This window comes from Vipera berus, assembly GCF_964194415.1.
Source record: "Vipera berus genome assembly, chromosome: 1".
Lineage (NCBI taxonomy): Eukaryota > Metazoa > Chordata > Lepidosauria > Squamata > Viperidae > Vipera > Vipera berus.
This window is the reverse complement of record NC_138202.1, coordinates 116,479,952-116,490,625: the sequence shown is the minus strand read 5'-3', so window position 1 is coordinate 116,490,625 and position 10,674 is coordinate 116,479,952. Positions and strand designations below refer to the sequence as shown.

Genomic DNA, 10,674 nt, shown 5'->3' with positions numbered 1-10,674 from the left:
TAATCTGTTTTTTTTTCCAGTGGTTCCTCCTCAATCCTAACATCACCTGGTAAAATCATATTAATGAACCAAACTTTGTTCCTTTTCAAGAACTCTTATATCAGCCGTGTCATGAAACAGAGGCCTGACAGTTTGGATCTTAAAAGTCGTATAAGATCTTGACCTGCTCATTTCCAAAACCTTTTCAAATTGATGGTTCTAGTACTTTTCACTCAGTATAATCAAATCCAAACCTCTGGACAACTTTCCAGTGAAGAAGTTTGGCAGTTATTATTTAATATTATTATTATTAAATTAATATTATTAAATTAAATTAATATTATTATTATTAATTATTTTTGTTATTATGGAGTTCAAGTGGTGCTCCAGCTGTTTTGGGATTGCACCCAAGGCACCTACTGCAATTGGTACTATCTTTCTTTGGCCACATTCATTTTATTTATCTTCTATTCTATTCTGCTTTCTCCAGGTTCTGCCATGTCTACTATCCAGATGTTTTTGTCTTTCTTATCAACAATTGTTAAATCCGGGATGTTATGTGATAGGCATCTGTCTGTTTTAATTCTAAAGTCTCAGAGCACTGTAGCTTTGTCGTTTTCTATTCAGAAATGTGAAAAACAACAAACAAACAAAACCAGGTTGTCCACTGTTTCCTCAGCTTCTTTGCAGAGGCGGCACTTGATCTTTGTAGTTGTATTCTCAATTTCTGGCTTTGCATGCATTTGTTTTTAAAGCTTGGTCTTGTGCAGCCAGAATCAGCTCATCTGTCTCTTTCTTCAGCTTTGCCGCTCTTAGGCAATGCCAGGTCTTGTTATTATCTGCTTTGCATGCTATTTTTTTTAATGTACTGGCCATGAAATAAGTTTGCCTTCCCGTGTCTCTTTTGGTCTTTCTTGTACGCCAGTTTGGTCTCTACAGTACTCAGTACTGTGAGGCTTGTTTTCTGCTAGAGATGCTATAGTTCAGGCATGTCAAACTTGCCACATCATGTGACGTCACACAACGTATTGTGACTTTTTCCCTGTTGCCAGCAATGGGGTGGGCACTGTTTCGGCATGACGCATTTGGCCCATGGGCCGGCAGTTTGATATGCCTGCTATAGTTGGACTGCATCAGATATCACAACATTTAGCAATTTGACAGTTATTGGTAAACAGATAATTGGCCTGTAGTTGCCTGCTGCTGCCCTTTTTGTTAGATTTTTTTTCATTAAGAGGTAGGTTTTGCCAGATGTTAGATACTCTTCAATGTCACCTTCTTGCAATATATTGTTAAACTACTTGGAAACAAGCAAGTGTACATCAGTTAGATGTTCCAACCCAAATCCATCCAATTCATCTTCACCCGGGGCTGAGCAATTCTTGACATTCCTTGCTTCTTTTTCCACCATATCTGCTGTTACTATAAATTATTTTATTTCAGCTTCCTTTTTTGTTCTTATCTACAAGCTTTAGCCCAACTGCATTCTTGTATTTCTTTCAATTATCCCATGTCTGAACCCAGAATGACAGTTTCTTCCTAGTCAGATGTTCAGTAATTCACTACAGTCTGTTTATTGATTGATTGGTAGAAGTCTTTCTGATTGGACTGAAATTGGAAATTCTGCCTATAATTTGCAGTTTAAGCTTCATATCTGCTGGTCTTCTTAGCTACAGCTGTTATTTGCTGTTTTATTATTTCCAATACTTCCTTGATCTTCCTTGTTTTTGGGTGATATTTTTCAATCAGGTATACTTTGGTTTTCTTGTTCTTCAGAATCTTTTCTTTCATCTGTTCCAGCTTGCTTGCATCTGATTTCATCTTATTGATCTTATTTTCCAACTTGATCTTCCACTTGAGAGATGCATTGTTTGGCTTTTTTAATTCTTTGTTGATTTTGCCTCAAAGGTATTCATTTGTAACTACAGCTGGTGCTTATATTTGATATTGGAGTATTGGCATCTTTTAATGTCTGTGCTAGCTGTTTCTTAGGAACAAGCTTAAATGCAGGCAACCTTATTCTGATATTTTTGTGGTGGTTGAACCTCTGGTGCAGCTGTCATCTTCCTCAGAACACACAAGACCCACAATTACATCAAAGTAGTGATTCATTGGGGGCTGTTGTTATTACATTATTGTTGTTAATCTTCAATTTGATTCACAGTCTGGGACTGGTAAAAACTTAACAGTTCAAGTCCTAACCATGGGCCTAAGAGCTGTTAAGGTAGCATCTGAGTATATAGGCACTTCCAAGTAGGGTCATTTAATTAATTAAATTAATTATTTTGTTATTATTTAAGATTTATCTTCTATTATTCTTATTTTATTATTATTTGTATGTCCCCTGACTCACAAATATGTTTCCTTATTTGTTTGTTTTATATGCTAAGACTTGTCATAAGAAATGGGTTACAAAACACACAGAGTCAAGTGCACATAATATAAGAGGACATAATGCTATTATTTTCATGTAGAATCTGCGTTCCATAAAAGTTTACCGAATGTTCAAAAACCAGAAGCAAAATAAGTTTGGGGCATGATTAGCAACAGCATACCAAATATGCTGTTTTCAAAATATGAAAGTCATAGCATAAATTCATTGTTCAGATCACAAAATTGCAACATCCTTAATTGTTTTTCCTCTCTAAACAGGTTATGGTTGGAAAATGATGGAAGTTGAAGATAATCCCACCTTGTTAACTGATTTTGTCTTGGTTGGGTTTACAACAGACCCATTTCTACGTACAATTCACTTTGTGGTGTTTTTGACTTCCTACATCCTAACACTGACTGGGAATCTGGGCCTCATGACACTGATCTATCTGGACTCCTGCTTCCACACACCCATGTACTTCTTTGTGGGCAGCCTTTCCTTCCTGGATGTCTGGTATTCTTCAGTCTACAGTCCTCGGATCTTATATGACTGCTTGTCCAAGAACAACCACATTTCCTTAGCAGGTTGTGCAGCCCAGTACTTCTTCTCTAATGTATTGGGATGGAATGAATACTTCTTACTGGCCTCCATGGCCTATGACGGCTTTGTGGCCATTTGCAACCCACTCCTTTATGGCACTGCCATGCCCAAGAAGCTCTATGTCCAGTTGGTGGTAGGAGCCTATGTAGTGGGATTTGCCAATGCAATTGCACACACTACTAATACTTTCCGCCTACACCTCTGTGGTAGTAATATCATCAACCACTACTTTTGTGATGTGCCACCACTTGTGAAGATGGCCTGCAGGGACACAAGAGTATATGAACTCATCCTGACTGCTCTCATTGGTTTCAATTTGCTGACAGCCACAGCTATCATTGTGAAGGCCTACATTGGTATTGTGGCAGCCATTATGCACATCCATTCATCTGCAGGGAGACACAAAGCTTTTTCCACTTGCTCAGCTCACGTGGTCTCTGTCTCCCTCTTCTATGGCTCCATGCTCATCATATACTCTATACCTAACTCTTATCACATTCCAAATTGGGACAAGGCAAATGCATTGTTCTATACCAGGGGTGTCAAATTCAATTTCATTGAGGGCCGCATCAGCATTGCGGTTGCCCTCAGGAGGCCCGGTGGGGGTGGCCTGGGTGGGCGTGGCCTACTGGGTGGGCGTGGCTAGAGTGCGTATGGCTTACTGGGTGGGCGTGGCCAGCTCTACATCGTTGGCATCAAGGGTGCCTATGGGAGGACCTGGGCAGGAGTGGGACAGATCTGAGGGTCTCTGGCAGAAGGGGGGGGTCTCTGGGCCAGGGCCAAGGCAGTGGGGGCCGTTCCCTCCCTGTTTCCAGGATGGCTTCGCGGGCTGCATGAAACCACTTCGCGGGCCGGATCTGGCCCCCGGGCCTTGTGTTTGACGTGTCTGCCCTATCTAAACGCTTTATTACTTTATGGCCTATGTATGTACCACATTAGGAGATATTGAAGAAAAATTTCATCTGTAATCAAAGTCTTCTATGTTCTATAGTGAATTGTAATATCAGTAGGATTTGATTCTGTAGTGTCTTGGAAATTCACCTAAAGATTGGGCCACATAATAGATTTTACATTTCTTGCAAAAGCTGAGTCTTAGAAATTTTGTTTTCCGTTTAATTAGTTCTATACAGTTAGTACTGTAATCAACCCTCTGGTCAACCCTTTGATTTACAGTTTACGTAACAAAGATGTGAAGGAACCCTTCAAGAAAGTCTGGGGGAGATTCACAGCACACAAATGAATGGCACTGTTACACTCCTTCTTTAGCGTAGACTGCAGATGATGAAATCAACCTCTAGGTTCCAATGTTTGTCCAGCCACTTTCCTTCTTTTCTCCTTCCCCCACTTCCTTCCTAAGTAAGAGAAAGTGGAGAAAGTCATCAAGAGACCAGAGTTAACTTCAAAGATTAGCAATCTTCCCCATGCTCAGAATCCCCATGCATACTTTTCTTAATGTCAATTTTATCCCATATAGCACTTAGAGCAATAGGATTTAGACTTATATACCACTTCAGAGTGTCATACAGCACACTCTAAGCGGTTTACAGAGTCAGCCTATTGCCTTCAATAAGCTGGGTCCTTTTTTACCGATCTTGGAAGGATGGAAGGTTGAGTCAACCTTGAGCCAGTGAGGATCAAACAGTAAGCAGCCTGCAATACTGCATTCTAACTACTGCGCCACCATGGCACCTATTTAGTGCATACCTTTGCAATCTTCTAACCTAGCAACACCATGACTTTTTATTTCAAACTTTTAAATCATTTTAGCAGTTTTAAATTTATTTTGGTTGTTGATGATGTTGTTACTGTTATTGCTATGTGGTGGCACAATGGTTAGAATGCAGTACAGGTAGTCCTTGACTTACAACCACCATTGAGCTCAAAATTTTGGTTGTTAAGTAAGATATTTGCTATGTGAGTTTTGCCCTATTTTACGATCTCTCTTGTCTCAGTTGTTAAGTGAATCATTGCAGTTGATAAGTTAGTAACCTGGTTGTTAAGTGAATCTGGCTTCCGCATTGACTTTGCTTGTCAGAAGGTCACAAAAGGGGATTAGATGACCTGGGACACTGCAGTCATCATAAATATGAGTCAGTTGCCAAGCATCTGAATTTTGATCACACAACCAGGAGGATGCTGCAAAGGTCGTAACTGTGAAAAACGGTCATGTCACTTTTTTCAGTGCTGTTGTAACTTTGCATGGTCACTAAATAAACTGTTATAAGTTGAGGACTACCTATATTGCAGGATAACTCTGCCCATAGCCAGGAGTTTGATCCTGACTGCCTCAAGACTGACTCAGCCTTTCATCCTTCCAAAATTGGTAAAATGAGGGCCCTGATTGTTGAGGGCAATAAAGCACTATGGAGCAATATATAAGTCTAAGTGCTATTGCTGTTGCTGCTGGTGTGGTAGTATGAACCATTAAATATGTGTAGCACTTCTCCCAAAAGGGCCACTAGCAACCAGTCTTCATCTTACCATAAAAACCTATGCCACCCAAATTTCTAGTTTTCTAGTTTTTTTCTAGTTTTCTAGTTTAGCAACCTGCTAAATATAATCTCAAATCAAGTAAACCGAATCTTCCTCTTTCTTTTGCAACTTGTAACACCTTAGATTTCACTCTTAAAGATATACCTAAATTTATGTGGTATGTGTAATGTATTGGGATTTTACTTGAACTGTTTTCACGTGTCTTTTGAATGCTGCTTAAGGTTGCTCAATTAGGGTGTCTATGTAACGGTCACTGACTAGCCAGACATGCAGTCTCCAAGAATATCATTGGATGATTTGGGGCAGGAATGGATTCTTTTAAACCTATTGGCCGCTGCCTAGTGGCCAACCGTATAAGTAGCTGTGCAGAAGCCTCTGTTTCAGTTCTGTTCCTGTTTGCCTCAATAAAGCAATGTTCCTGTTTGAAACCTCTTGTCTCGCTTCTTGCCTCCAAAGAACTCACTACACAATATTATGGATATGAGTCCTCCAGTCTGTACCAATGACACATCTGGAGAAATTTCACATGTGCCCCCTATGCTCCATCCTTAGCACTTGTTGGCAAGACTGTATCTCCAATCTGAGGGATCATGCAAAGTCCAGCAGCTTTGAATCCCTCATCATCAGAGTACCAATGTGGTAGTGAGGGACATATCTTAAGAATGGATGACCACTATATGGTTGTTCTATGTTGTACTAAAGACTGAGGGAAGAGACCTCAAGATCTTCCATACAAGTACTACAAAGCCACTATTAAGAGAACCCTATGTCTTTGTGACATCCAGCCAAGGGAACTAGAAGCTGTGGCTGCTGGCCAAACCTGCTGGCGAGCCCTGTACTATGAAGCCTCCACTAGCTTTGAAGACAGGTGCCACCAAAAACTGATGGAAAACAATGAGCAGTGTCAGAGAATAATGCCCACAGTTACTACAACAATGGACTTCCAATGTCCTCCATTATGCTAAAGACGCTGCTTCCAGACTGAGACTGCAGAGCTATATCTGCATCTACATCTCCCGTATAGATTACTGCAATGCTCTCTACATGGGGCTGCCCTTGAAGACCACGCGGAGGCTCCAGCTGGTGCAGAATGCGGCCACGCAGGTTGTGATGGGAGTATCCCGATACTCCCATATTACACCCCTCCTGCGTGAGCTGCATTGGTTACCGGTTGCCCTCCGGGTGAGATTTAAGGTGCTGGTTCTTACCTATAAAGCCCTACATGGCTTAGGCCTGGGATATTTGCAGGACCATCTGCTGCCAGGAATGACTTCCCATCGCCCAGTGCGCTCACACAGGGAGGGCCTCCTCAGGGTGCCGTCAGCTAGACAATGTCGGCTGGCGACCCCCAGGGGGAGGGCCTTCTCTATGGGAGCGCCTGCCCTGTGGAATCAGCTTCCCCTTGAGCTCCAGATGGCCCTGGATCTCCGGTCCTTTCATCGCGACCTCAAAACATTTCTTTTCCATCAGGCTGACCTGGACTGATGATAGGGGTTTTTAAAAAAGAAAATGTTTGTATTATTTTATCACTGGGGCTTGTTAGTTTAATCTTTTTTTAACATTTGTATTATTGTGTTTTTTTGTTGTTAGCTGCCCTGAGTCCTTTGGGAGATAGGGCAGCATATAAGTCACAATAATAAATAAATAAATAGGAAGAAGGAGGAATTGCCAACTATAGAAGAGTGGACTTTGAAAGTTTCCAACTTGGCGGAAATGGCAAAGATTTCAGCATATTTGAAAGATCAATCGCAACAGAGATATATTGTGGAATGGAGAAGATGGATTGAATATATTCAGAATAAATATGGGACTAAAAAGTTTCATTTAGCATTTGAATAAGTAGTGGATTTTTATGATGTATGATTAGTTATTTGTTATTTTATTAATATTATGACTATGGAGAGTTAAAGTCCGATAGAACTTAATGTTTTATTTTTGTTGTTAGCATATTTTAGCTTATGTTTGTATTATTATACCCTGTATTCAGCTCTGGGAAGTCGGGGAGGGGGGAGGGGAGGGGAGGGGAGGGTTGGGGAGAGGGGAGGGGGAGGAGGGAGTTTATTGTATTTAAAAATTGTAAAACTTCTTAATAAAATAATAAATAAATAAATAAATAAATAAATACATACATACATACATACATACATACATACATACATACATACATATGAACTGCACAAGAGTGTCTTCCTTGAACCCAAAGGACTATGTATATGAATTTTTGGCGTATAACAATACAAATATAAATAGCAGTTTTTCTTGTTGGGGACTCCTGTGACTAAAATTCACCAACTTAACACCCCCTCCCTGGCTTATAAAACAAAGCCTTTATGGTGACATCAATATAGTGTTGTTGTTTTACCTCCAGTCATAGGTGAATAGCACAGTGCTTAATTTTCTAAATCTGTCACTTCTGTTCTTCACAATGGTGGCTTCTGACTGTAAATCACCACCCCACATCAATATTGCTCCATAGGAAGCTTCCAAGGAGATATTCAGTGATGACAGTTCAGGAATTCATGATCATTTAAATCATTGTATGTCTCCTAACAGAAAACAGAGATTGATTTGCAGCTGAAATCACCTGTGGTTGATACCAGACATGCCTGGACATATAATCATTCCTGCATTTATCCACCTTACTGATGGTCATGTGACAGACTTCAGCCCATGCTCATGTCTAGACACGTGGATAAGGAGTATCATTCTTGGCTCTTGGTTTGGATGGAATATTTCTGAGCATTTGTGTTACCGGTTAAATCACGTCAACTTAAATTATGGTTTGCTAGTGGGGAAACAATATATGATCCACAGGTTGCTTCAAAATGTTTATGTATGTGAAAATTCATATTTTTCTATTTAACTTTGCAAATATCTCTCTCTCTCTCTCTCTCTCTCTCTCTCTCTCTCTCTCTCTCTCTCTCTCACCAAATTTACCAAACCATGTGTCTTTAACATTTAGGGGGGGAAAAATCAAAAAGGGTTTTTTTTTCTGTGTTCAAGGAAGTGATTTTAAAGACTCAAAAATATTTTTAAGTAAAGAGTATAAACCAGTTGTGGCTTTAAAAATGTTCTTTTTTGTATTAGAGGCACCATTTTTTCAAAATCCATAAAAATTAAAACATTTTTAGGCTTTTCTTTCTTTTACAAGGCACAAATTGGAGTTATTTCCAAAATATGAAGCCATTATATTCACTTTATTTACTATTGATTTGATACTGAATCAATGATACAGGCTTAGAAACAGGGTCCTTGTCAGGTTAATCACTCACTCTAGGACTGACCGGAGGTTTTCTTAGTAAGTAATCCTTTTTTCTCTCTCTCTTTAGTTTGTTATTGATTCTTTCATTTATTTCTTTTGTTATTTTCTTCATTTTTCTCTCTCTAATTTTAAAAGGGATGCCCATTATGAAATCTACATTCCACAGATTTTGTTTCCAGAAAAGGCCATGAGACAAGCGGTGATTGTAGCTGAATGTCTAAGGGCCGTCAACATGGAAGATGATTGCTTACCTGGAGATTTCAGGTAGCCACAAGGAATGGTGATTTTTTTTATTTTTATTTTTTCTTTTTGTTTTCTTTCTTTCTTTCTTTCTTTTTTTTTTTTGTAGAATAAACTTCCCTTGGAGGAATTAAGAAAAAAACTTTTGGCATGATCCTGTTGTTCCATCTTCAGATTATTATCACCAAGAGGAAAGACTCGATCTAAGTACTTCCAAAGGGAGCTGAGGCTACTTAATTTGAAGGAATATTGTGCTCACCCTATTTAGGATAAAACAAGGCTCCCATATAGGCTGATCTGTTAGCTTGTCAAAACAGAATTAGCAGGAAAATGTATTGTTTATTTCAGGTAAGCTTTGCATCTCCAGGTGTAATTTAGAAAGATTCCTCCCAAGATTCTAATTTCCCCAGCTAGGACTTGACTAATTAACTCCACAGTGTTCAAAGGTGGATCAGTTTTCTGATTTGCCCCAGAAGCAGGTCCATGCATCATGCATGGTGACCCTTCAATTTCTTCCCCCTTTCTCTAAAATAAGGCTGGAATCAATCAATATTTAATTACCTAAACTGCTGACTTCTGTAAAGTGGAAAGACAACTGTTCACACATCACTGGGAAAAGGATAGTAACATGGACCTAAGCAGAAGATGGTAAGTCCCTGATGCAATGAGTCTCAGGAAAAACCTTGGCTAAAAAAATAGTGTTGCACAAGGGGAGCGAGTGCAGATTATTTTCTGCTGGAAATCAGGTCACTTAATGACACCAGGAAGAAGAGTGGACATTCTCTTTAGGCCACAGGAAATGTCTTTCAATGAGGCACACAGCTTACATAACACTGAGCACCCTCCTTTGCTCTCTTGTATCTACAAGATGCATTTTCAAAGGCAGCTTGAATGCCAATCAGAGTGGAAGAGTCAACTTCACTCTGCCAATTTGGGGCTCTCCTTAAAACAGAAAAAAAATCTTTGTGGTTTTTTCTTGTACTTTGCTTGTGCTTAAATGATGCCTTTTTGAGGACAGCTTGAATGGCAGAGTGGAGCAACCAAATTCAGGCAGTCAGTATGGGACTCTCATTAAGAATCTTTCTGCTTCTTTCTTTTTCCCAAAGAACTATCTTGTTTGGATTTTCGATCTGGATGTGACTGGTTATTCTAAGGCAGTCTTGACAGGGAAGCTGTGCTTACATTATATAATATGAACAATAGAACAATTTAAGTTGGTAGAAATCTTAAGTTGGTAGAAATCTATTTTTATGAAATTTTGTAAACAAAGAATAGTGCAAAATAGAGAAACTGATTAACTGTCTCTGAGCTCTGGAAAGCTATCTGATTGCAAGGCTGAGAAAATTTTAGAGGACATACAAGAAATATTTGAATGGTTTAATTTTCTGAAGGAGGATTTCAAGGGTCTAGAAGGCTGAAGGGTTTTTCAATAAAGAGTTACATCATATGAGATAATTGGGAGATCGGAATATTTTAGGGATTACAGGAAAGGTAGAGATTTAGGCATGAGATGGCTGAGGCTAATTAGGGAATCTAAATGCATTAAGCAGGGAAGCTGTAAAAGACAGGACACAGTAGATGTCACAGAATAGCATCCCTCTGCTTTCTTGAAATCCATTAATTTGCTATGTGTATTATATCTGAAGCTCCTGAACTGTCTACCAGTCTAAGATTTCCCTCTCTGCAATTTTGAAATAATTCTGCTTTGGAGGAACTGCTCTCCAGT

General features: G+C 39.5%; 1 protein-coding gene across 1 annotated transcript; it reads left to right on the top strand.

Moving 5' to 3' along the window:
- Nucleotides 1–2,648: 2,648 nt before the first annotated feature.
- LOC308670918 (olfactory receptor 9G4-like) lies at nucleotides 2,649–4,193 on the top strand (the record flags this gene model as incomplete). Its single annotated transcript, XM_081332743.1, has 2 exons — nucleotides 2,649–3,492; nucleotides 4,084–4,193. The coding sequence occupies 2 exons, from the start codon at nucleotides 2,649–2,651 to the stop codon at nucleotides 4,191–4,193; spliced, it is 954 nt and encodes a 317-aa protein (XP_081188869.1).
- Between the last annotated feature and the right edge of the window lie 6,481 nt (nucleotides 4,194–10,674).